This window comes from Psammomys obesus, unplaced genomic scaffold (assembly GCF_907164565.1).
Source record: "Psammomys obesus unplaced genomic scaffold, mPsaObe1.curated_primary_1811, whole genome shotgun sequence".
Taxonomy (NCBI): domain Eukaryota; kingdom Metazoa; phylum Chordata; class Mammalia; order Rodentia; family Muridae; genus Psammomys; species Psammomys obesus.
This window is the reverse complement of record NW_026596040.1, coordinates 7,993,055-8,020,257: the sequence shown is the minus strand read 5'-3', so window position 1 is coordinate 8,020,257 and position 27,203 is coordinate 7,993,055. Positions and strand designations below refer to the sequence as shown.

The 27,203-nt window shown below is 38.4% G+C and overlaps 1 protein-coding gene across 2 annotated transcripts in view; it reads left to right on the top strand.

The window, feature by feature from the left end:
- The window catches only part of Pggt1b (protein geranylgeranyltransferase type I subunit beta), a 63,863-nt gene that overhangs the window by 15,616 nt on the left and 21,044 nt on the right, over nucleotides 1–27,203 (top strand). Inside the window, exons 4-9 of one of the 2 annotated variants that reach the window (XR_008721853.1) lie at nucleotides 1,577–1,728; nucleotides 3,022–3,154; nucleotides 9,168–9,213; nucleotides 12,997–13,181; nucleotides 15,313–15,421; nucleotides 20,616–22,535. Coding sequence is in view for 1 of the 2 variants with exons in the window: in XM_055622740.1 (XP_055478715.1) it covers nucleotides 1,577–1,728; nucleotides 3,022–3,154; nucleotides 9,168–9,213; nucleotides 12,997–13,181; nucleotides 15,313–15,421; nucleotides 20,616–20,794 (804 nt within the window). In the remaining variant the exon portion in view is untranslated. Of the gene's footprint in view, nucleotides 1–1,576; nucleotides 1,729–3,021; nucleotides 3,155–9,167; nucleotides 9,214–12,996; nucleotides 13,182–15,312; nucleotides 15,422–20,615 lie in introns of both variants that reach the window. The other variant, XM_055622740.1, reaches the window with a different exon arrangement.

Below are 27,203 nucleotides of genomic sequence, written 5' to 3'. Positions count from 1 at the left end.
CCCTGGTCATGGGCTCTTGTGACACCCAGTTTTGGCCCTCAGTATACCTCCCTGTCCCTTCTGAGGAACCAGGTCTCACTGTGTGTGGCCTTCATCTGAATTTCTGTGGTGACAGGAGCTAGAGGCTCAGACACTATCACATAGACCTACAAAAAAGCTGTTGAGGAGGATGGGAACGCAGATCTATGAGGCAGACAAACCTGAGGATATGTAAAGAGATTTTTCTCGTACTGTATATAAATAAAATATCTTCATAAATTTTTTTTTCAGAAACCACCAAACCATCTGTATGTCTTTGAGCTCCTAATATATGTATAGTTTTGACAGGGCATAGACACAGATCTACCTAACTTACCCTTTTTATTTTGCATGACAAACTCTATATATCCTCTGTTAATCATGTAATGCCTTTAATAGATTTTCCTTTCCTGCTTCACTTTTATTTTCTTTTCCCTATAATACCTTTTTCCTATCTACACCTTTCCAAGCTATTGTTCTCCTGCAGGAAAGAGTCCCTATTTAAATCTGTATAGGACTGTATTTTCACTCAGCTATCTCCTCATCTCTTAAAGGTTCACATTCAATTCATGTTTGGGTTCCCTACCATTCTTTTAAAATAGCATGTGTTTGGTTTAAATACTGAAAAATGAGACATGCTGTGAGCATTCCAAGAAGCCCATTATACGTGTGAAATAGAATAGTCAAGAGAATTAGAGCTTGAGTTCTGAGGAGAGACTTAAAAGGTGTTAAGATGAAAATTGTCTTAGTGAGACTGTATAAAAGAATTGGATGTAAGGGAGGGTCAGTGGGTGGGTTCAGAGTTAAAGGATATTAAGTATCATGCAGACTCGCTCTGTGAAGAAGCACGGAAAGTCACAGTACAAGAAAATTATGGGATTAAGTTGCTAACCCCTTTTAATACGCATATATTATTGGCTAGAATCCACATATGAGGTTTAAACAGGGGTTTATTTCTGAGATTGTGTGACCTTGCTTAATATTCTACAGTTGAATAATAGATAAAAGTAAATATTACATTTCCTTTTTCTATTCTGAATGCTAATGTTTATTTGAGGTTGAAATGACTAACCTTCCTGATAGGATGACAAGGTGATGTGGTAATGACACTGCGGTGGTTAATTTAGGTTTGTACCATACACAGTATTTTCTTTCTTGGACAGTGCTGGGAATTAACCTTACAGCCTCAAGGCACATTAGGCAGGCATTCTACCACTGAGCTATATTCCCAGCCCAAATTTTACTTCTTTTTATAACTTTTTTGGTTTAAAATATTGAATGAGTTTCTAAGACATAAGTTTTATAAATGATAGGGTTGAAGTAAGTAGAAAGTTTTAAGTATGGGGTTTATCATAACATTGGAGAAGCATAAGATTTTGACAATTATATAGCTTATAAAAAGACACAGTGAGACATTTAAAAATTGAGGCATGTTTTCCCTAGTTGGGTATCTGTACAATTTGGTATAAGCAATATTTACTAAAACTTCATACCAAACTTTATTTGTGAAATAAATATAAAATTTCAATTAATTTGATGATATTAATTTTGAATTTAGAATCCTGGAACAGCTCATCCTTATGACAGTGGGCACATAGCCATGACCTACACTGGACTTTCCTGTTTAATTATTCTTGGAGATGACTTAAGCCGAGTCGATAAGGAAGCTTGCTTAGCAGGCTTGAGAGCACTTCAGCTGGAAGATGGGAGGTATGAGCTACACATTGTTACTATTATGTTTAAGTAAAAACTCTTTGGAGCTTAAAAAACAAACAAACAAACCTGGATATAATACTGTAGTAGATCTTTTGAGCCCAGGACTAGCAAAATAGTTCGAGTTAGTGCATAATTAGTGTGTTAAAGTACCTGGGCTAGACTCCTAGTCACATAGTGGAACAGAACCACATAATGTTCATATATATATGTGTGTGTGTGTGTGTGTGTGTGTGTATTTATTACACATTTCAATATATATATATATTCAATATATATATTCAATATATATATATATTGAAATGTGTAATAAAAAGTATACCATTTTACATGAACAAAAATAAAGCTAACTTTCTAGTAGAGCTCCTTTTTTTTTTTTAATTTACCATCTGGATGAAAAAAATATTTTCTCTCCAGCCCATTGAGGAACATATTTAAATGACAAAGAAGTTAGTACACACTGATATTGGTGCTTTATGTTTTGTAGACAAAGATTCTTTCAAGAGTTTAAGTTACAAACAGTTCTAAGTTGTTAATGTGATAAAGTAGTAACTGTGATCTCCAAGAAAATAACTGTGTGGACCAGTCTGCTGCTTTGTTACATCTTTGCCCTGTACACTGTGATCCTATTTTCTTTTCTGTGTTTTCAGAACACTGCTCTTGATGAGGGAAAAATTACTTTAGACATAATAAATGGATATTTGAGAATCCATTGTTGTCCTGGATTCCTGCCAAGAATAGGAACGGAACATAGTTTTACCTCTTGAAAACTGTAATGAAACACAATAATAGTTCTCTCTATATTCATATAGGAGAAATTTTATGCAGTAAGCCATGGGTTTAGCTGGGTGCTGTAGCACACGCCTTTAATCCCAGTACTCAGGGAGGAAGAGGCAGGTGGATCTCAGTGAGTTAGAGGCCAGCCTGGTCTACAGAGTGAGTCTAGGACAGAGAAGTCCTGTCTTGAAAAACAAACAAACAACCATGGGCTTAAGAGTTTCTTACTACCAAGTAGTATGTGTGAGGTTTTATTTGCTACTTTTTCTGATGCTAGTTGGGAGCTGTTGTGCCACAGCTTTCCTTCTTGGAAGTAAACAACTTACTGTGAATAGTAGTTTATAGGCAGTGACAGCTTGTGAGCATGAGTGCTACCCAGGTGACTTGGGAATCATTTGTAGTATGTGGTACGAGTAAAGTCAGCAATAGATGTTTCTGTGAGGAAAGACGCAGAGCACATGTTCCTGGCTTGAGGTAAATGATCGTAATGTAGCTTCACATCCTTGTTTTCAGTTTTTGTGCTGTTCCTGAAGGCAGTGAGAATGACATGAGGTTTGTGTACTGTGCTTCCTGTATCTGCTATATGCTCAACAACTGGTCAGGCATGGATATGAAGAAAGCCATCAGCTACATTAGAAGAAGTATGGTGAGTTATGTTGATAAAACTGGTATTGAGGGCTGCAGTATAATGTATACCTCATCTCTTCATCAAGATTTGAACATAAGAGCAATAAGCTTAGTTTTTTTGTTGGATTTGTCTCAAAACACCATATAGGAATAATCTCAGATATTGATATCTTGACTCTTAAAACTTAGTACTTACACGTGTTTTCTAATCAGATTTTAAAGACAGTAACTACAGATGTTCCTCTCACACAATACAGTTTATTCTTGCAGTGGTGAGGAGGGCTCAGCTGCAGCCAGGCTCACCGTTTGCTCCCTCATCTTCTGTATAAACTAGAGGTGGAAGAGCTGCTTTCCAGACTTACCACTTCCCAACTGTGAGGGTTCACACTTTAGAGATGAGAGTTCTTAAGCCTATTAAAGCTATTTTTTAGCCTCCAGCAGATCTGTTAGTATCTCTCAGTGGAATGCCTGTGAGCTCTTAAAGGAGTGGAATTGGCTTAACTATGCATTAGATGTGTTGTTTCTTTCTGGTTTTTTTGGGATAGGATCTGTGTAGCCCAGGCTGGCCTTCAGCTCGCAGGGATGCTCCTGCCTCTTCCTCCTGAGTGCTGTATGCATCAGATTTTTCAGCTGTAAAATACAGAGTTTAAAAGCTTGTGACCACAGAAAAAGAGACCTTGAAGAGTTTTAAGAGTTATGAACTGAGCTCATTTCTATAATCTGAGTTGTCAGGAGGCTGAGACAGGAAGATGGCTGGGAATTTGAGGGAGGGGAAGAAGAAATGGGAGTGGGAAATGTAAAAGGAAGGGAGGGGGAAGGAAAGCAACATGGTAGGAGGTTGGTGAGAAATGTAAATTTGTTTTATTTCTGCTCACGTGGTTAAACGTGTGCAAGTTTTCTCTTTCTCACGAGAAAGCTCGTGTTTTCTTTTTTTGAGATAATTAACCATTTCATGGTAAAATATGCTGAGAATAAGTTGCCTGTATCTCATAACCTTTTATTATTCGTGTCCTGTGCACTGACGATTTTCTAGGAGTAGTACTAGTAATATAATTAGAAATTCCTTTAGGGAAAGCCTTCATTTCTTTATTTACATGTGTATCACCATGGACTATTCAATAGAATATAGTCTTCCAGTATCACATTGTCCTAGTTAGCTTTATCTGTAGAGTTCACACAGCCTCAAGTCATCTAACAAAGTAGTCTCAAAGGATGGATTGCTCAGGTCAGATTGGCCTGTGAATGTATCTGTGGGGGATTGTCTTGATTGTTGATTGAATTGATGTAGGAGGACGCAGTCCACTGTGGGCAGCCCTACACCCTGGGCCAGTGGTCCTGAGCGACTTAACGAAGTTAAAAGTAAGAGCCTCTGAGCCAACAAGCAACATTCCTCCAGAGTTTCTGCTTCAAATTCTTGCTTGAGCTCCTGCCCTGACTTCCCTCAATGATGAACTGTATGCTGAACTAAACCCTTTCCTCCCCTAAATTACTTTTGGTGAAAACGTTTTCACCATAGTGAAACTAGAGCATATTATATCTTGATACTCAAATTATCCCAGATTTGGTCTGTGAGAACCTTTTCAAGCTGGATCGGTAGCCTTTTGACATGTTCCCTTCATTCTTTGAAGGCTTTCTGGTACAAAATACTGGAGTTTCAACTTTTACTTTTTTTAGCCTTGGACCTGCACTTGTGCATTTCTTAGAGAAGCCTTGGTCCTTATTAAAATAATGGTTTTGAAACATGGATCTGGGTTCTAAGTAGGCTTATTAACATTGGATATCATTGCTTCTAGACCCTTTCTCATCAGGCAGAATGAAGAAAGTTATATATGTACATATCCATATACTATACCTTATACATACACATGTAAACATAGTCTGTGCTTGTGTGTGGTTTTATTAGCCTGTATATTAAGAACCTGAGTCTACTAGATAAACTCAGGTTTCAGTTTACTACACAGGATCTATTTGTTTTTCTTCTTTGATAAGTTATTTATTTCAACTATAGTTACTTATTTCTTTTTGAATTCCTGTTTTAAGTATTTGTTCCGTTTAGACTTCTCCATCCACCCAGAAGCTGTTGATATTTATTCATTTATCTATCTGTCTGTCTATTCATCTATCTTTAGTATTATTTGCTTAATATGTATAATTAACCTTTCTGGATGTCAGAACTATTAAAGGAAAACCTCAGAAAAGTGTAACTTCTTACTCCCTTTATTTAGCACCCTTTCCTAGCCTTTCTTTTTCTTCACTTTATAGGTAACATTCTCAGTACTTTTTCATTTACCTTTCCAGTATTTCTGTTTGATGAGAAGACCCATCTGCCTTTTATTTCTCCTTATTAAAATATTACCATAATCTGTATTAGCTATATCTGTATATCAAATGGGAGTTTATTAGGGGGGGCTTACATATGCTGTGTTCTGGCTAGTCCAAAAATCGATATCTTCTGATGGAAAGGCCACGGATCTGGTAGTCCATGGGGCTAAATGTCTCAGCCAGTCATCACTCTACTCTGGAGTTCCAAAGAAGTAGGTTTTTTAATACCAGTGAAGAAATAAATACCAGCAGGATAAAGCTGCCAGTGAGAGTGAAGGCAAGCAGGCAAAAAGCAAAAGCTTTTAGATCTGTCTTCTAGATCCTGTTATGTGGGCTGCCACCAGAAGGTGTGGCCCAGATTTAAAGTTAGCCTATGATCCAGATATAGGATATGTCTCTCCACCTCAAGTAATCCAGTCAAGAAAAGTCCCTCACAGGTGTGCTCAGTTGTGGGGGTTTTAGGTAATTATAGATTTAGTTAATTATAGTTTAGTTGAGTTGGCAATCAAGGTTAGCCATCACAAGTCCACCCCTTTTCAGTTTGACACAAATCATCTATATCTTTATGTAATGCTTAATTTCCAAACGAAAACCAAAACCAGGTCATAATTATGCCTCCAGATAGAGCTGTAAATGTATCATATTTAACCAGGTGATAACATACTACAGATACCTTTTCTGGTAAATTGCTTTTTTCCATTGAATAATATACCTTGAAAATCACAGTTTCTTCATTCTTTTTTATTGCATTTTCCGTACAGTTTCACTTTATTTAAATGTGTGGCCATAACACAATCTTTTCTAAAATTCTTTATTGACAACTGTTCTGTATAGAGAGTATCTATTTCACACTCACAAACAGTGCTATTGTTGATAACCTTCTGTGTATCTTTTTATGTATTACAGATACATTTTCAGGTATATTGCTTGGTCAAAAGCTAAGTGCATATGCAATTTCATTAGCTATATTTTGTTTTCTTATCCCCAAAAGGTAGACCAGGCTGTCAGTAGTAGTCTTGTTACTGCCAGTTCACTGCCCTTACAGTGTTTTCAGTAAGCCTGTTTCTTTTTTAGGAAAAAAAGAAACTTAATAAAAAGATAAGGCAAATTGTATTCCAACTCCCCATAGGAGAGTATCTTTTTCCACATAGCCTTCCCGGTAGAATGTTAGACTTCTTTTTAAATCTCTTTTCTTTTCTTTGTCTTTATTCTGTCATATTGCACCTACCCAACTCCAGTGTGGGAACCTAGGTCTTTTTCCATGCTAGGTAAGCGCTCCCACCAGTGAACTACGTCACCAGCCCTATTTTGCGTTTTGGCTTTCTGTATTTCAGTTTCATATATGTTCTTTGCTTTTCTTTCATTTCAACCAGGTTCTCTGGCGTTTTTACTTCTTTTGATTGTCATCAAAGTAATGTTTAAGATCAAGCTCAGGGCCAGTGTATGCTATGAAAGTACTCTGCCACTGAACTCTCTGCTCTATTTTTATCTCTTTATCTCAGTTTTATATTCTTAATTATTTTCTGCCCTTTTTAAGAAAAAGATTAATTTGTAATTCTGTGTGTGTCGAGAGTTGGCTGTGTGCACAAGAGTGAGGTGACTGTCAAGGTCAAAGAAGTTGGCTCCCCCTGAAGCTGGAGTTATAGATGATCATGAGCCTCCCTTGTCCACTCCAACAAAGGTGCTGGAAACTGAGCCTGGGTCCTTTCTTTAAGAGCAATCTGTGCCCTTAACCACTGAGCCATCTCTCCAGCCTCTCAGGTTACCTTTTAGTGTTTTCGTTTTAAATAATTGCTCCTTAGGACTCCTATAATATAGTGTCTTCTTATTATTTTGTCTTTATTATTATTTTGTTTTGTTGGGATTTTTGTTTGTCTTTTTGAGGCAGAATATCTCTGTAGCCCTGGCTGACCTGGAATTTACTGTGTAGACCCGGCTGACCTTAAATTTAGTGAGATCTACTTGCCTCTGCCTCCTCAGTGCAAGGATTAAAAAGCGTGATCCACCATACCTGGCTGATCTTGATATGTCTGGCTAATCTCTGTCTTTTTTTTTTTTTTTCTTCTTTCCCGAAACCATTTAACACATTTTTTTTTCTACTGTTAGTCCATTTTCTGTGTAGGTGTGTGTACTTGTTAGTGTTAGTGTGTGTGCGTGTACGGAGGCTGCAGTGGATATTGGGAGTTCTTCCTCGGTTGCTCTCTTCCTTTGTCTTTTGTTATAGTCTCTTGCTGAACCTGAACTTCATTGATTAGTCTGGCTACTACTGAGCTTAAGGATCCCCTATCTTGGCATTACTTGCTCCAGTGTTGGGGTTGCTGGGAACTGAGCCCAGGTCTTCTGCAAGAGCAGTAAATGCTCGTAACCATACAGCCATCTCTCCAGCCCTTTTCATTGCAATAAAGTATGGTTTCCTTAGTGAGTGGTTTGGTGGTGGGACAGGTGGTGGTGTCTATGATTTCCCTGGCAGACAGAAGTCTTCCTTTTCTCAGGCTTTTAAACTCTTCTATTGAGTTCTCCTTTATCACCTGATGCTTACATGGCCTGTGTGTCTCATTTTTACCTTTCTTGTCCAGATGGCATGCCTTTGAGCACTTACACAGCTTGACTTATATACCCTTTTCTCAGGCTGTTAGTATGGCTTGTCCAGCACAGCACTAACAGCCCAAAGATTACAATAAATAATCTTGTTAACTGAAAGGAGGTAATAACTGTTGTTCACAGAGTGTGAAGAAGATGATATAATTGGTCATGATCATGATGTAGTTTGTATTTATGTAAATATTTGTGGACTAAAGAGCTCATATATTATACAGTTACTCAGTATATAGTGCTTACAAAGAGTTGAACTTATTATTATTTAAACCATGGTAACTGGAATCCTTACATACTAGTGCCAGCAGAGTTAGGCTGCCTCTGTTTTCACTCTAAGAACGATCTTCCTCCTAGGCAGTGATTTTAGATCAGTCTTACACTGAACAGTAGCTCCCTCCTCTTTCTTCCTCATAATTCTTCCCTAATTACCACTGGTCTTTGTGAATGTTTTTCAGAGAGTTTGCTGAAACTTGATGCTTCTCTTTTCTGCTTTTGCTTTGTTTTGTTTTTCTAGACAGGATTTCTCTGTGTGGCCCCTTGGTATCTTTGAACTCACTCTGTTGACCAGGCTTGCCTCACAGAGATCCACCTGCCACCACTGCCCAGTGACTTGATGCCTTTCTTTAGGCACACAATCTGAAGCTCAGGAGTGTCTTTGCAAAGACTGAGTTTACAAATTTTATCGTTCTTACTATTTTGATTTTGAAAGATATATGAGGACCTTGAAGTTTAGGTGGCTCTCTTTCTTAGTAAGTGTCTCAGATTAGACTTATTTTACGACCAAAGTTGAATAGGTATTTACAAATTCTTATATTTCCATTCACTGTCTATTCACTTGGAAAAGTGTATGGAGTAAGGGTTGCGGTTATTATTGGATAGAAGCCAAGTATGCAGGGTACCCTGGACACGGCTCAGATGGACTTCTCAGGAAGGCACTTAATGGTTTGGCCTGCTAAATATGAGAAGAATGGGGACCGCAGATGCGACTTCCACATCTTTGGAAAAATACTTATTTTAGAAGATGTAAAAGAGATCAAAACAGTTGCCTAATTGGCAACTTATCTACTATTAGAATTCTTATTTCTCCATTAAACTAAACTCTTTTTCTTTTTCAGTCCTATGACAATGGTCTGGCACAGGGCGCAGGACTTGAATCTCATGGTAAGTCCTTGTAAATGGTTGTTTACTTTTATAGATGGTTGTGAGCCCCCATGTGGTTGCTGAGAATTGAACTCAGGACCTCTGGAAGAACATCTAGTGCTCTTAACCCCTGAGCCATCTCTCTAGCCCTGGTTGTGTGGTTTTAAAATAGCATGTGGTATCTTCAGCACAAGAACTGTCTCAGAGTTTCTCAACCCTTGCTGTAAAATGACTATCTTTGTCGCTTTGCTACATCTGTCTTTTTACACTGTAGTACTTAGCTCTTGAAATCTCTTAGATCACTAATGTTAAGAGATTATTCAGAGCAGAAAGATTTCTAGTAATTTGTTAAAATGTTAACTGCATGAAAATATGTTGGTATTGTTTCTTATGCTATTGCTAGAAAAAAATCAGGTTATTTTCTTTGGTATAACACTTGAAAGACTAAACTAAAGAGCTATATTGAACATGAAAATTTTTATTTACCATCCATAATATAATTATCCTTACTGATAATCATGAACACTTTTCTGTTGAACAGTCTGTGGTTTTCCTCACTTTGGGCAGGACTAGAATAGTGAGATGGAGCCATTAAGCTTGTTAGCACATCAAAGATATGTATCCTGTGAAATAAACATCTCCATTCAGAAATATGCTTCCATTCTGCTTTTCTAACAATTAAGCCCAGATGCTAGCTTCACTTGATGTGCTAGGCTGTGCTCACTTGCTGCCTTCATCCCTCTGCTATATGATTGGAGCAGGGCTTTGGCCCTGATACCACCAACTGTGTGACCTTGCCTCCTAAATCTCACTAAGGGTTTCCTCATCAACAAAAGAGAAGTTTTGTCTTTCTGGATAGAAGAATGTTTCCACCTTTCCTGTGACTCGCTATTACAATATGACACCATGGTTCCAGTGCAGGCTTGAGTTGCACAGATGGGTGTAAGTGCAGTGGGTGATAGAGATCCCAAACAAGATTCACTTCCCATGATCCATAAGCGCTGATTCTGTGGATTTCAGAGATCTGAACGCAGGTCCCTACATTTGTACTGCAGATGCATTGTGCACTAAGCCATCTTCCCAATCCTGCTTAATTTTCTTGAGATGAGATCTTGCTGTGTAGCCCAAGCATACTTCAGGCATGTGTTATTCCTGCCTCAGCTACTGTAGTGCTGCGATCACAGGCATTTCACTACCACACTCAACCTGCTAACAAACCCACAGTGGAGAGGTGGCTCGGTCAGGCCCAGTCAGTCAAGTCCCTGGCATGTCGGCATGCTGACTAATGACCTGAGGTCAGAGCTGGGCATGGAGTCATGCACCTGTAACCCCAACACTGGAGGTACAGCAACAGACAGATGCCTGAAGCTCCCGTTTCAGTGATAGACTTTGTCTCATAAAATTTGTAGAGATTGAGGAAGACCTCTGACATCAACTTGTGACATACACATGTGTACACATGAACTGCAAGCACATGGAACACATACATAGGCTCCATGATCTTCCTCATTTCCAAGACGGTAGAACTGTGTAGGAATATGGAATAGCTTACTGTCAGATTCCCTGACTTTTCAGAGGAGCCAGCAATCTTGGATTTTGAATGTTTATTGTCTTAGTTTTGTGTGTGTGTGTTTGTGTGTTTAATTTTTAAATTATTCAATTAAGCTAATTTCCTCCCATGTCATCAATTTGTAATCTCAGATATGTGCATGAAGGTGAAAATTATTAAGTAATTTAGCTGCTGCTTTGTGCTAGCTATCATTTGATAATTTACATATAGTCTCATTTAATGGGAATACCAGCCCACTGAGAAAAGGCTTCTTTGTACATGGTAGGTTCAGTCAGAAAGGCCAAATCACTATGAGATTGAAAGGAAAAAGGCCTGTTACAGGAACATGCATTTACCTACTAGTAATGCTTGATCATTGCTGGGACAAAATACCTGATGAAACAAATATGGAAGGAAGGGTTTATTTGGCTCACAGCTAAAGGGCATAGTCACCGTGGGAATTGCTGGAGGCAGGAGATTGAGGCCTCTGTCACACTTCTGCAGGTAGGAAGCAGGAAGAGGAATAGTGGCATTTTCCCACCTCAGCTAACCTAACGTAGAACCTTCCCAGTAGTAGTAGTAATGTAATGTAGTAGAGGTAAGGTAGTGGATGTAAGTCCTGTCAAATTGACAGTCAGGATTCGCCACTACAGGACCGACAGTGAACATGGAGTTCAGGAGGAGAGGAGAGGAGAGTATCGGGCTAGGGCAGCACCACCCGCCCGTGCTCAGGCCCATAGTGCTCCAGGGGCCTCACGTTGAGCTGTGGAGAGATCGCCAGGGACACCAGGGCCAGTGCTCTTCTGCACCCACTTCTTCTTGGTTTCCTTTTGTGGAGCTTCGCCTTTCCGTTCGTTATCCTGGTGTGACTTGTTAGGTGAGACTTTGTCAGTTTTCCGCACCCAGCCCTGAGCAAGCTCTCTGATATCTGTAATGCTGGCTTCATGCTATGTTCATTTGTCACTGTCCATCTACTAGCGGGACATGAGTGCTTTCATCTGATTTCCCGAGCTCACCCACACTGTACTTGTGCCGTTGGTGTATGTGGAATGGATTGTCCTCTGGGGCACTTTGTCAAGTTGAGTTTGAACTATTCCAGATTAATGGTATTCTTGCTTTTCGTATGCTTTTATCCTGTATTCCCCAGTCTAAATATACACTATATTGGTTTTGGCTTTAGTGATTTCTTTCCTACTTTTTCTAAGTCAATTGTTTTATTTCTTGGTCTGTATATGTACTAAGAGAGAGTGACCAGGCAAATGGTGATCTCCTGTGCCTTGATCATTGAGTGTGCTGCTTGCTTTATCCCGCTGGTTCACCAAGAGCAACGCACTTTGCAGGGGACAGTTTTAATATGTTCTGTAAGAATTGGGTTGTCTGAGTTTGTGATGGACACAATGATTTTTTTTTTGTCTCTCAGGATTCATAATAGGAAGCTCAGACAAAATAATTTGAATCTATGGTTCTTTTAAAGTATCTCTACTTCTTAATCTAGAACAGAAATGTTAAATCCCTTTGGCCTTAATTTCCTTTGAACACTGAATTCCCATGAATTTGCTTTTCTTTATCATTTTTTGTGTGGTGCATAAATACAAAATGTATTTGTTTTATGTGCCTGTGTGTTTTGTTTCCTGCTTTACCTCTGACTACATGCGTGTGGACTACCTTAAGTTCCACGTTTTAGAGGACAGATTCTTCCCTGTAATTTGGTACATATAAACAGGAATGCTCATAAAATTCACAACATTGAGTAGTAAAGCCATTATGGGATAGAGAGTTTAATCTACCCTGTGGTTTTGCTCCTGTCTTTAAATCTCTTGGGTAATAATGCCTAGCCCCATGTAAATACTGTTTTACTGTATTGGGTAGGGAGTGATAAGAAAAAAGTCTGTGTAGAAGCCATTTGCTTTTTAAATGGTTTGTATTCTCAGCTGCCTCACTGAATGCAGAACCTGAAGACATGGAAGAACTTAAAAACAGAATTCTGGTATAAATCATGTAATTTGAAACAGATTCCTTTATCTTATTCCAAGCCCAACTTTTTAAAATAAGTAAAATAATGACTCTTACAGCTTTAAATTATTTTAACTGTATTCTGTTTTGCCAGTTGACGTGGGAGACTTCACTGTAGAGTTGGTTATTGAATTTTATTTCACTGTCCTGTAGGCTAACAGGACTATTCCCCCTTTCCCAACATTTTTGTGCAGCCCATAGATATCTGAGCAGAAGTTTACAATTTGTGTTTTGATCATCAGGGGGATCCACCTTTTGTGGCATTGCATCGCTGTGCCTGATGGGCAAACTGGAAGAAGTTTTTTCAGAAAAGGAACTGAACAGGATAAAGAGGTGGTGTATAATGAGGCAGCAGAATGGGTACCATGGAAGACCTAACAAGCCTGTGGACACCTGTTACTCCTTCTGGGTGGGAGCAACTTTAAAGGTAAAAGAAGCCATGGAAGTAAGACACCCAAGCCACTTGATAGTTATACCTGCTTGAAACTTACACAGGATTTGTTACATACTCATAAGACCCTGTTAATAAAGCTAACTAGAGCTTGCAGACCAGGGATTGATCAGGAAGTCATACCTGGAAACAGGAAGTTAATTTAAAAAGATAATGGTAGACATTCACTGGAAATCCATTTAAAATGTTTCTTTTTATTGTTTGTTTTGCCTAAAACTTCCAAAGTTCATTAATTGGATTTGTTACCTAAAGTCACTTAGCTATTATCTATATCATTTGCACCTTGAAATGCCTTCACCCTTAAGAACCACACTTTGTGCAGATGTTCTAAGTATAATAAGTTTATGTTCATCTTGTGTTAGAGTTTCATTACTGTGAAGAGATGCCATGATCAAGGCAACTCTTATCACCATGGTGGGAAGCATGGCAGTGTCCGGGCAGACTTGGTGCTGGGGAAGGAGTTCTTAATCCACCGGCAGCAGGAGACCTCAGAGGCCGCTCCCACAGGGACACACTTCCTTCAGGAAGGCCACACCTCCTCATAGTGCCACTCCCTGAGTCAACCACATGAGTCTATGAGGCCCCTATCTACTCAAATCACCACATTCTTGGTTTTTTTTCCCCCTCGTAAAAGCCATGCATGTGGTCAAAACAAATCTTGAAATAGACTCACTTAAAATGAAGGCAGTAGCCTATCTGTTTACTTCTAATGCCATTTTAAAAATGTTTGTACCTTTTTAATCATGAAAACTTCAGACCTACTTAAAATAGAGAGGGTAGTGTAACAAATGCCCATGCGTCAGTAGTGCTCATCCCAAAGCAACTCTACTTTATCCGTTTTATGGACATTCCTCCCAGTTACTGTGTTGGCCTCAAGACAACCTTTGCTTTGTTTTTTGGAAATTCTCCAGTATGTTTTCTGAATGAAAATAACTTAAGAAAACAGCTCTCTTACTATTAATGTCACATCTAAATATGAGCCGTAATTGCTTTCCACATTATGTATCACCTAGTGATGATAGTGTTTCTTGTTGCATTATACCCAGAAGCTCCTAATACCAGACCATCTCTCCTTTTGGTCAGAAGGCTCTGAATTGTCAAGCTGGTGGTTCTGTTATAAAGTTCTTACTAGCATTGTGATGAACTATAGCATAGTATAGTTAGTTATTTGTATATAATTCAGTAATAATAATGATATCCAAAATAATATATCACTATCACTGCCATTATGTATATGACCTCTGATCCTGTCAGCAGTAATGTCTCACTGTCCTGTCCTGTCCTCTCCTCCAGCCCCTGGTAGTTCCTGTTCTACTCGCTATCTCTGTATACCCATCATGTTATTAAAATACCTGACAAAGCAACTGAAGGAAGGAAAGGCTTGTTTCAGCATAGAGTTCTGGGGTTGCATCCCACTGTGGCAGGGAAGGTGTGGCGGCAGGGTCAGGGAGTGGCCGATCACATGTGTCCACAAGAAGCAGAGAGCAGGAACTGCTGGGTTCACTTAGCTTTCTCCTGCTTGTGCAATTCAGGATCTCAGCCTGGGTTAGTAGTGCTGCCTACTTTCAGGGTGGGTCTACCTACCTCTGTTATCCTAAGCTAGTCTTCACAGGCATGTCCAGAGATTTGTTGAAAGTTGACTCTAGCTCCTGTTGAGTTGACATTGTAAACCATCACATTGATATATGTGCATTTCTGCAATACTGTTTTTCTGTGTCTTCCTTATTCCCTTAGCATGATGTTAGGAGCCATGTGTAAGTTTTCCTTTTTGTGGCTGAGTAGTGTTTCTCTCTCTCTCTCTCTCTCTCTCTCTCTCTCTCTCTCTCTCTGTGTGTGTGTGTATGTGTGTGTGAATTTTAGTAGGTATCTACTGAATGTGTCCTTGGGTAGAAGTTATATCTTTACAATATTAAACCTTCCTGCTAACGAACTGCAAAGCAAATAAAAATGATACTGTAGTTGGCTAATTTAAGTGCTTAAGTCTCCAGAGATTTGCTCTGAGAGTAGAAACTAGAAAAAGGCCTATTTGAATGATCAGTAGCTGAAATGTGAGCCACAGGCCAATAAGAAGTTTTGTGCCTGTTAATTTTTATCATTTTGTTTTTAGCTTCTGAAAATTTTCCAGTACACTAACTTTGAGAAGAATAGGAATTACATCTTATCAACACAAGATCGCCTTGTGGGAGGATTTGCCAAATGGCCAGACAGTCATCCAGGTAATTATGTTTGGCACGAGTCTAAAGCAGTATGTGTTTTATTTCTTGGTAGACCTTGTAAGTATATGTCTTTTTCAGAAATTGTACATGATAGAAAATATTGTCACAGTTCTAATGGTATAGTAAATAATATGTTTTGTAAAATATTCTGTCTGAAGGCCTGTGGATTGGGTCAGTGGATAAATATACCTGCTGCCAAACCTGGTGACCAGGCTTTAGTTTTCAGACAGATTGATGGTATGGGTAGTATAAAGGAAGGGTAAATTGTCAAGATATTTTAGTATAACATGCAATCTCCCCATACTCCCAATACCTAGCAATGTTTCGTGTATAAAAGTATGCAGATGTTCTGAATGGGTTCAGGTCAAAACAAGGAGTTACTTGGCTCATCTGAAACATCAGGATTATTAGCTGTGACTTGACCTAACAGTGTTACAGTTTGCTTTTCTGTTGTTGTCATAAAACTTTGACCAAAGGCCACTTGAAAAGGAAAGAGTTTATTTGGCTTATACAACTAGGCTTATACATCACTGAGAAAAGTCAGCTAAGGGACAGTTTCTTGCTGGCTTGCTTTCTGGCTTACACTGTCATGTTCAAGCCAGCGTTTTTACAGAGTCCAGGATCATCTGCGTAGGGCTGCTGCCAACCACAGTGGGTGGAGTCTTCCTACGTTTAGCAGAAATCAAGACAGTGCCCCACAAACATAGCACAGGGGAATTTGAACTGGACGGTTCCTCAACTGAGGTTCCCACTTGAGAAGTGATTCTCGATTATTTCATGTTGATAAGACTAATCAGGACACTGAGTCCTGAGGGGAACAAGAGTGACTTCTAAGTTTAAAAAAAAAAAATTTTTTTTTTCTCAAAACTAAATTCAAGAACACATTATAAGTGCTTGGGTGTTGCTGTAGTAGAATGCTTATCTAGTATGTGTGAAGCCCTGGATTTGATCTAACACAACGTAAACCAGATGTGATGCATGCTTGTAATCCCACTTCATAATAGTGAATGCAGGGGAATCAGAAATTCAGGGTCATCTTTGGATATATATTGAGTTTTAGGCCAGCCTGTCATCCATGAGAACCTGTTTTAGACAACATCATTTACCATGAGCCAATAGACTTCACCGTCGGAATACAACAATAATTCAGCACACACATCAATAAATACATCACATCACATAAATAAGACTCAAAAGTAGCTGTCACATGATCATCTCTACATACAAAAAAGACGTTGACACAGTTTTACTTTGCTTTGTGATAAAAGCCCTGAAGAAACTAGGAATAAAAGGGATGTAACTCAACATAAGGACGGTGCACAGTATAAACAACAGTGAAGAAAAACTCAAAACATTTCTACTAAAATCAGAGACTTTCTCCACTCTTAGTATATAATTCTTAAAGTCTTAGCTAGAGCAAGGAAATCATGCCAGCAATTGACAAATGGGATACCATGAAATTAAAACCTCTCTGGGTAACAAGAAACAATGTAGTGGAGAGAGCATACAGAATGGGAAACATACATCTGACAGAGGATTAATATCTAGTATACATAAAGAACCTAGAAACCTGAATACCAAAGTCCCAACCAACCCAGCCCATGAATAGACTAATGAAGTAAACAGATAGTTCTCAAAAGATGGAAGTCAGATGGCCAGTAAAAATGTAGGAAAAGAAAAAAGATTCAGCATCATTAGTCATCTGGGACACATAAAACTACATTGAGATTCTTTTTCACCCTTGTCAGAATGGCTGCCGTTAAATAACCAGAATGTCAGGCAACAGAGTCCGTAAACACTGCCGGTGAGAGCATAAGTTATTCCAGCCACTATGGAGATCAGATTGTAGGTTCCTCAGAAGACTGAAAGTGGATTTCTCGTATGACCCAGCTATACCAATTCTGGGTGTGTACCTAAAGGGGTGTAAGGCAACATACTACAAAGAGCCTTGGGTAGCCATGTGCCCTCAATAGCCCAGGTATAGACCCAGCCTAGGTGTCCTACAGCAGATGAATGGGTAAGTGAAGTGTGGTATACAGACCCAGTGGAGTTTATTCAACCATAAAGAATGAAATTATGTTATTGGTGGGAAATGAATGCAATTAGAGATCTTCATAGTAAGCAGAATGCACCAGGCTCGCACAGGTACCTGTCCCCTGTTTTCTCTCATTTGGGATTATTGATTTTATGGAGACACAGACAGTCATTTTATGTGCCTATGACACTAAAGCAGAAGAGACTCAGATTGGAGAAAAATGAGGGTATACATGATACACTTCAGTGATAATGTCTTATGAAACTTATTACTATCTACAGTGAACATACTTAGTTAATAAAATTTCTCAAATTCTGAATATAGGTATTCCTTGCTACCTATACTTTCCTCCAAATTTTGGCAGTTTCAGTTAGTTCTTTTCTTTTTTCTTTTCTGGCAAGGTCTTACTTTGTAGCCCCAGATGGCCTGAAATTTACTGTATAGATCAGGATGTCCTCAAATACACAGAGATCTACCTGCCTCTGCTTCCCAAGTGCTGGAATTAATGGCCACTACTCTGGTTTTAGTTTATTTCTTTAGGTGAGTACTTTAATTTCTGAGTGCTCATGACTGTTACCTAAAATGTAGGCACCAAATAGCTACAGACCATATGACTGATACCCCCAAATTAGCACCTTCTCTAGCATCCTTTTCCAGCCTTTTCTCACCTATTCTATTCCACTGACATGAGCCTATTTGCTTATCTGTAAAGATCGTGGCTAACATAATAACATGTTATGTTTGATCAACATGTTATTGAAGTATCTATAGACATACACACCTAGTTCTCAGGCATGGCCATTGCAGCATTGTAATAAGAATCATGCTCTTGGTTATCATAACACTAGTGAGTGCTTTTCTGCTCATCTCTAGAGCTTCTGGGCTTGGAGAGTGTACTTGTATCAAAATATAAAGAAAGAGCCTCTTGAAATCTTTATTTTGTGCTTAAAGTAAAAGTAATAATTACACCTGTTTTGTTTTTTTTTTTGTTTTTTTTTTTTTAATGAAAAACATACTCTCTTAGAGAAAATGTGGGATGCTTCAAAGGCATATACCAACATATGTTTTCACAAATCAATTTCCAAAGCTAAGTAATAGTTTTGAGATTTGGGGGATGTATAATACATAACTATATGTTTGACATCTAAGAAATCTGGTGATTATTTTGCTCCTGGTTTCTCTGGTTTTTGTTGTTATTGTTTTTGGTTTTGTTAGTCTGTCAGTGTTTTTACAAATAACAGAAATAAACTTTTGGAAACCATCTCATTTTATTTGGAATACCAATGAGTTCCAGTACTGGAGAGTTTTATTTTTGTTGTTGTTGTTTGAGTGGCTTTAGGTTTTTGAGACAGGGTCTTATGATGTGACTCAAGTTACTTTTGAACCCACTATATAGCCAGAGATGATTTTCAGTCCTTAATCTTCCTGCTCTTGCCTTCCAAGTACTGGCTTCAAGTTGTGGTCCACTACCAGGCCTTACGTTCCTGTTCTGTGTATAGAGGGAAATTCTTGAAGTTTTTTTTTCTAGGGAGATCAGTTGGTAGGCTTTGTACCCACATGTGGGTGTGATGCTGATTTAGAGACACAGTGTCCTGGAGCTGCACACTATTGAACAGAAGGTCTGAGGGACAGGGCCTACTTACCAAAAAGCCTTTAGGAAGACCTTGGAAAAACAGTCTTCCAGATGAGCATCTTAACTTGGCTTTAGTAAGAATTGTAGCATATTTGACCCCAGGGCTTTTATTATTCTTGTGGAGAGTACTTTGTCTTATTAAAGGAAGTATATCACTGTCTACAGATGAGGATTTTGGGTTTTGGATTGCTTGGGGAGTTTTGTTTGTTTTGCTTTGTTTTAATGATTTGAGGTTTAAAATTAAGTACAGATTTCAGGCTTTTACAAAGCTTCTTTTACAAAACTGCATATGGAGAGATTTAGATTTTATACAAGATCCAGTTTATACTATTCTCAAATTGTGTTATGCTCCCTGCTATTCACCCTTTTCTTTTAACCTTTATTATATGTATAAGTATTTTGCCTGTGTTTATGTCCGTGCACTGTGTGCATGCCGTGTGTGCAAATGCCCCGAAAGCGTGTCAGATGCCCTGGAATTGGAGATGCAGACGGTCATGAGCTGTGGGTGCCACAACCCTGAGACCACCCAGTGCTCTAACTGCCCAGCTAGCTCTCCAGTCCCTTCTTCTAACTTTTTTTTTCTTGAAAGTGTTGTTTTTCTACTTTCTTTTTCTTTTTTTGTTCACCTTGTAATTTTAGAGTAAACTATAAGGAAGAGGGGAAAGATTATTTTTACTCTGAAAGTTAGAGGAGAGTGAACTGTTTAGCATGTGACTTAGATCTGCTGAGGAATTCTGAACTTTAATAGTTCTTAGCATCTTAACCTTAGAATGGTGGCCATTTCAAAAATAGAAACTCACTCTCGGCTGCTAGGAAACTTTTTTGTAGTGTTCCTTTTACTGCAGAGTTCTGAGCGCTTCAGAAGTCTATATGAGGTTCTCCGCAGGGAAAGGCCGTGTGTTTTCATGACTCCTCAGTAGAGGGTGAGGCTCTCTGTAAAGGGGAGACCAGTGAGGCTAGAGAGAAGGGGTCATTACTCCACCACATAGAAAGTGAGCCTGTCACTGTCAGTCAGAAGTGGCACAGAGTCAGGTGGCCTCCATTCCCTTCCCCTTCACAGTGCTGGTGGATGCTTACGAGCTGTGGAGACAAAGCTCGGTGGGAGGGCGGGTGCTGCTGCAGGTTTTAGAGGCCTGCTTTGTTGTCGGTTTTAGAAAACTTTCTGGGATTCTGGTAAAGGACATGCTGACCATCTGGAAGGCCCTGGGTGCAGTTAGTACCATGAAAACTGAAAATGATAGAAAAATTTTTATATAATATAAATTCTTTTTTACATATTGTAGTCCACAGAAGGCATTGGTGTTTTGATCCTTGGAGAATGTAGGCAAGGAAATCATGTGTTGTATTCCTGTAATAGTAATCTCAGTAGTAAAATACACGATTTTGATTGACTTTTAAAAATACTGTTTGAAATTGAGATTAATTCTTTCACAAGCTCGCATGTCTCTAATTGTTTAATGTAGTGATTGGCTGTAGATACTTTGCAGTATGTACAAGTGAGAATGCTGACCGTGGCTTTATTTCAGATGCTTTGCATGCATACTTCGGGATCTGCGGTCTGTCACTAATGGAAGAGAGTGGAATTTGTAAAGTTCACCCTGCCCTGAATGTCAGCACACGAACTTCTGAGCGCCTTCGAGATCTACATCAGAGCTGGAAGACCAAGGACTCACAGTGCTCAGACAGTGTCCATATTTCCACTTGACTGACCCTGGGTAATGGGTTTGTAGCATAAGTGTAGCTCAAGGTTAAAAGCCATGTGTAACCAAGTGTGCTCTTCTTTAAGGGGTAGTTTTAAAAGTCAAAGCTTGTACTGCTAACGCTTCAGGATGTGCTCCTGAGCCAGTAACCACTGTACTGGATTTCAAGAAAATCCTTGTTCAAGTTTGGACCTCAGCAGGACTCTGCTGTGGTGTTTAATGTTTATGCTGTGTTTCTGAGATGTTTCATGGGGCAGATTGACTGTATGTATGCAGGTTATCATCTTAAAACCCTTTATACAAGTTCTGGCTTATAAAATGGATAGAAATCTTCAAAACAAGTTTACACTTCAAATGGCATTGATAATCTTCAATTGAGCATTTAGTGATCACTTAAAAATCTATTGCTGATGGTAAGAAATTTGCTTATTGAATTAAGTATCTGGGATTATTCTTTAAAAATTGATGGTTTTATAATTTTCTTAAAGAATAATATATTTTGCGTTATTCTTAAGGTGTGCCAACTAGACTTGGAAGCTATACAGATAAAATTAAAAGTTCATTTAAGAAAGTAAATAGGCTTAACTAATAGTATAATTTTCTAAAGGGACAGCATTACATAATTGATAGAGAAGTAATTGGCCTGTATTATTATGAATGAGAAGGTTCTGTGTTATGTATCTTTATTAGAGGTTCCTTGGGTGAGTACCTGTTGTGCTTTGTTTTAATCCAAATCATTGGCTACCATTTGTCAGGGGTGAGGGAGGAAACAATCTTTGCCATCTAGAAAAAAAGACATTCAGTGTTTATTCTTCTGAGAAACATGACACTGTAAATACTTGTGTGGTTATAACTGAGTTCTTTTTAGTTGCATAGCTGTTTTCTTTTTTCTTGTTCAGTGTTTTGTATCTACCATAGTTAGCTGTTTTATCTCCCATCTACAAGGTTGAGCATCCTTAATCCAAAATCCAATATCTGGGCCAGGCATAGTTGTACACGCCATTAATCCCAACACCTGTATGCAGGTGTGTATCTGTGAGTTCAAGGCCAGCCTCATCTACAGAGTGAGTTCCAGGCCAATTGGAGCTATATAATGCATTAGACTCTGTCTCAAAAACAAAACAAAAACAGCAACAACAAAAACAATAAAATCCATTATGTGAAATGCTTCAGAATCTAAATTTTTTGACTGACATCATGACACAATTGGAAAAGGTTACCCTTTACTTTAATGTGACTGGTTACAGGTAGATTTCAGGGACACTGTAAATGCTGTATAAAACTACTTGAAACTACTGAATAAAGTATATGAAATAAGTGCATTCCATGTTTAGACTCAGGTCCCATCCACAAGGTAAAGTTATGTGCAAATATTCCAAAATTTGAAAACAGAATCTAAAATCTGAAACATTACTTTTGGTTTCAGGCATTTTGGATAGTGATACTCAACCTGTAAATAATTTTCTAATGTTTTTAAGTTTGGTAAATCTTTAAATATAAACAGAATCACTGAAGTATACATAGTCATTTATATTTTTATATTTTTGGCTAAGTGGGAAGGGAATACATTCATTTAGAGGGAAATATATAAACTAGGGTTTCACTTACTCATTGTCTTGTTTTCTTGTCTTCTATGAACTAACAACCAATGGATGGTGTAAAAATTCCTTCTTAGCAATCAACTTGTCAATAAATGACGTCCATGATTTGGTGACAAGAAGGAAATTTTCTCAGAAGAGGAAATGGGTATGTTAGTTTTGGTAGTAATAAACATATTATTAACCTACAGACATCATTGTAAAAGCTAAATTATTAATGTCACTGGATAGATAATAGCATTTTCATTTATTTCCTACATAAAAATACTTCTAAAGGGAAACCTGGCATATGATTAAAAATAATATATCTCTTATTGGCATGCTCAGTTTTAGACTTGAGTTTACAGTGCCAGGAGTCTGACTCATTGCCTGGTGTGCACAAGACCCTTGGTTCCCTGGCTTTGATCCCTGGCCACCAAACTAATAAGCCAACCAAATCCTATTTAGAAATAAGTCTTCCAGTAGTGGAAAGAAAAGCTTTACCAATACATGTTATCATCTCATGAGCTTCTCCAGTTTCCTCTATTTAAACCTGAGCAAAAGACAGCATTCCTGTCTCAAACTGAGTTGTCTCTTAGACATTAAGAACTGAAGTAGCATGTATGAATGCTGTAGGCATATATCAAAAGCTGCTGCTATTCCTGAATTTTATCAGTTGTTAAAAGGTAAGAAAGTTGGCTATTGCCGGGCAGTGGTTGCACTTCCCTTTAATCCAGCACTTGTGGACAGAGGCAGGTGGTCCTCTGAATTCGAGGCCAGCCTGGTCTACAGAGCAAGTTCCAGGACCACCAGGGCTACACAGAGAAACCCTGTCTCAAAAAACCAAAAATAAAAAAGTTATGAATAAATAGATTTATAATATAAAAGTAATTTATATTTTCACATTCCTTGAATAATTTGCTAACAAAGGAATATTAATGGGAGAATGATTCTAATATATCTAAGAGGTAAGGTTCCATGTGATACTTTATGGACCAATAAACGTTCATGTTTCATAGAAACCAACCAAAAATACCGAGTTGTTATGAGAATGGAAAAACTGTTTCTAGAGTTTCTTAAATAGTTAAATCTATGGAAAAAAATTATTAATAAATTATAAGCAACATATGTGATCTGTTTTCTAAGAGTAGTGACATAGTAAGAGGAAAAACACAAAGTTCAGATGTACGACATCACTCCCTCCTCCCCAACCTCTCTTTTCCTCTTATACTTTTAAAGAGTAGTAGCAAAAACCATTTATTTATTACCTACTTTTTTTTAGGTTTGACCTATAATATTTGTTTTTATTAGGTTTTTAAATACATAGTTAAGGGTAATTAAGTTCAAATATAAATTTTGCTGGTCATAATTTAAGAAGTGTTAGACCTGATAATATTTGATAGAGTGGTAAGGAGGTTATCTAAAGCTAGATTATTTGAGGCTTATTTGCCCATTGAGCAGCATGATCTTGGACCCAATTCTGCCACTGGTAAAATGAAGTAAACAGCAGAATTTCATTCACTGAGCTAAATTGAAATTGAATGAGGTAGTATGTATAGCATTTTGTATAAAGCAGATTTCTAAATACAGTTTCATATGATCACCAAAGTGTTTTTAAAGTGTCTTATACAATAGAAATCTTAACAGAGTTTAAACTGAAGGAACAGGCTGCCAGTGATGTAGTTTTAACCCCCTAAGTAACAGAAAGAATACCAACTATAGCCATGGTTATTGTAGAACTAGGTGACAGGTGGTATCCTCGAGAGCCTCAGAATACAAGTGAAAAGAAATGTGACCCGCATAGTTTCACCTTCTGTGTAGAGGATGTAGGAGGAAAGCAACCGTGTTCTGAGGCCCTGCAAATTGGAGATCTGTGGCATTGCCGTGTTCTCACTACAAAGGGCAGTGGGCCAGTGTGAAAATAAAAGCTGAGACTCAAAAGAGCTCTACAGAAAGAATCCTCTTAGTAGGCTGGTGCATGTTGAGACAGCAAAGGGGGGTCATGACTGCAAGGCCCTGAGACCTACCTAATACGTGAAAAGGCAGTAACGGCCGAGTGTTGTGTCTGGCGACGCCCATGGTCTCAGAAGCCGAGCAAGGAGCAAGGAGCAAAACGAAACAAAGTAAAGGAAGGAGGCAGGAACGATAAAAGCAAAAGGCAATTAGTCTAAAGCCAAGAACTTCAAAAAGCTCCTTCTTGGCATGGTAAGGATGCTCAGGGAAATAACCCATCGGCTAATCTCCTTAAGAGACAGGAGAGACAGTGGGAAAACTTAAATGACAAGGGGAAAGGGCCATTCAATACAGCTGTTTTCCAGATGGCTTAGGAATCGCAGACAAATTCAAAGGTGAAGGTTTTAGAGAAAAAAACACAAGTTGATAAAATTTAATACAGAGAACACAACTGCCATAGGGAAATGCAAATAAAAGTCCATTGTACAAACTTGGAAGATTGAAGAATCTCAGTTTTCTTTGATAATTCCAGAGGCCAGAAAAAGGATCTTGAATTTTTAATTGCTGCATACAAGAAAAAAATTTCCATATTTACTTTGTAAAGTTGGTATAACAGCATTGATTCAAAAATACAACAAATGTTGTGCCAAAAATGGAAATTCTAGGTAAGTCAGGCTTCCTAACATCTTCAGAGCTGTGGCAATAGCTCTTTCAGTAGTGTTCGCCACTCAATCGTTAAGACCTGAGTTTGAGCCCCAGCACTCATGTAAAACACTGGTCTTGATGTTGAGCACTTATGCCTAGTGCTGACAGGCAGATCACTGGAGCTTGTTAGCTAGCCAGCCCCGCCTAATTGATGAACCTCAAATTCCCCTGACGACCCCCGTCTAGAAAATAAGGTGCAGCAGGTGGGCTGTTTTGGTTGGTAGAGGCTCTGGCTTTACAAACCTGGCAATCTGAAGTAGTGAACTCATGTAAAGGTGGAGGGAGAAAACCAACTCCTCAGAGTTGTCCTATGGCCTCCATATGCATGGCCATGACACGTGTAGCCATACACACAAATAATAATAAATTTTAACCCAGCGTGAAAAGCTAAAGAACAACTCAGGTTGACCTCAGGACTCCACCCTCCTCCATATCAAATTATTCAGTGATTTGTTAGGCTCACAACCCAGTAGCGCTTGAAAGAGGGAATAAAGTCATGGCTCATTGGAGTTTTTATTAGGAATGTAAGGATAGTTCAATTTTATACAATCTTTCTATGGTGTTAAAAGACATCTGATTTGATAGAATCAAGTGCTCATATCAGAAATTGAAATACAATTCACTGGCATAGCGTCTCTGCCCTAGAGGCAAGCTTTTCACCATTGAGACCAAAAAACCTTTCTGACAAACCAGAGTATGGCTGTCCTTACTGTCTCCTGTACTACGTAACACCATTCTAGAACTTTTCATCAAGGAAGTTAGAGCAAAAGCATGAACCAGGAAGAGTTAGACTTAGATCATCTACTTGAAAAACCAAAACCTTAAAAGAAGCTGAGTTAGCTGCAGTAATTAATGTGAAGGCAGCAGGAGGCTTCAGCAGACCTATGGGAAAGGACTGTGTTTCCACAGTTTCAGATCAGGCCAAGTGTTGTGAGAAACCTTCCTCTTCAGCCCCTTCCTCCCTCCCCAAAAGTAAGTGCAGTCAGGACTGGCTCCATCACCAGCCACATCCATCTGTTTGTGAGCTTTATACAAGTAAAACCATGTAGTACACATTGTTTTTTACTTGGCTTCTTTGCCCTAGAAGAGAATACAAGGGCTCTCTGGTGCTGGTAATGTTTGTTCCTGACCTAGGTGCTGGTTACATAGGTGCGTTCATTTTATGAGTATTTACCAAGCTGTTTAATCAGTCATGCTTTGCGCACTGTTCTGTATGTGTAAATACAATTCAATAAAAATGTTTAGAAAAAAAAGACTTCATTTATACATATCTACATAAACCTTAAATAGTTTAGAAAACATACCTCAAGACCTCTCTTTGTGATTGCTGAAACAGAAAGACTCATGTATGAGCTCAAGAAGGCATGTGTAAAACTAACCTACATGAAAAAATCCTGTTTTGGGGGAAAAAAAATCCTATCTTGGAAGACAAAATAGACTTGAGCAAGGATGCACCTTGTTAATAGGAAGACAGCAACAAAACAGGTTTCTTCTTGGGTTAGTTTTTTAATTTAATACCACTGCAATAAAAAAACTATGCTTGTTCTTATTTGAGAGAACATATTAGAATAGGCAGTAAAACTGGAAAAGTAAGAAGAAACCAGCTCCACCAGACACTGAGTGTGTTGGTAAAAGCTATCAAAATTAAATACGTATACACCTTGCTCAGGCAGTTCAATATCCAGAGCTTTACATTAAGCACACAAATAGATGATGTGTCTCAATGACCTTCTATTGTATATGGCAGTCATAGGAGAAAAGACTGTGTCACATTTACACAGTGTGATACTATAAAAGTGTTAAAGACACAATGGTGTTTGTAATATATTGCTAAATGAACCAAAAGTTTGGTACTGAAAAATAGTCCAGTGAAACAAGGGGAATGAAATGTCACAAGAAGTCCCAGCAACACGTTAAAATACAATAAAGACAACATCTGAAATCAGTGAGAAAAACTTAAAGTATTTTGAGATGTCCTCGGAGTAACTATTCACATATTTCCAAATACTTGAAGAATGTATATAGCTTCATCCATTTCAAACCTTTGCATGTTTCACTATACGTCGAGATACTGTATATTCATTCTGTAACGTAAGTTTTTGTCGTTCAGTGATATAAATGTCTTTAATATGTGTATTTTAACGGCTGAGTATTGCCCAGTTACTATTGGTGTCTTGTT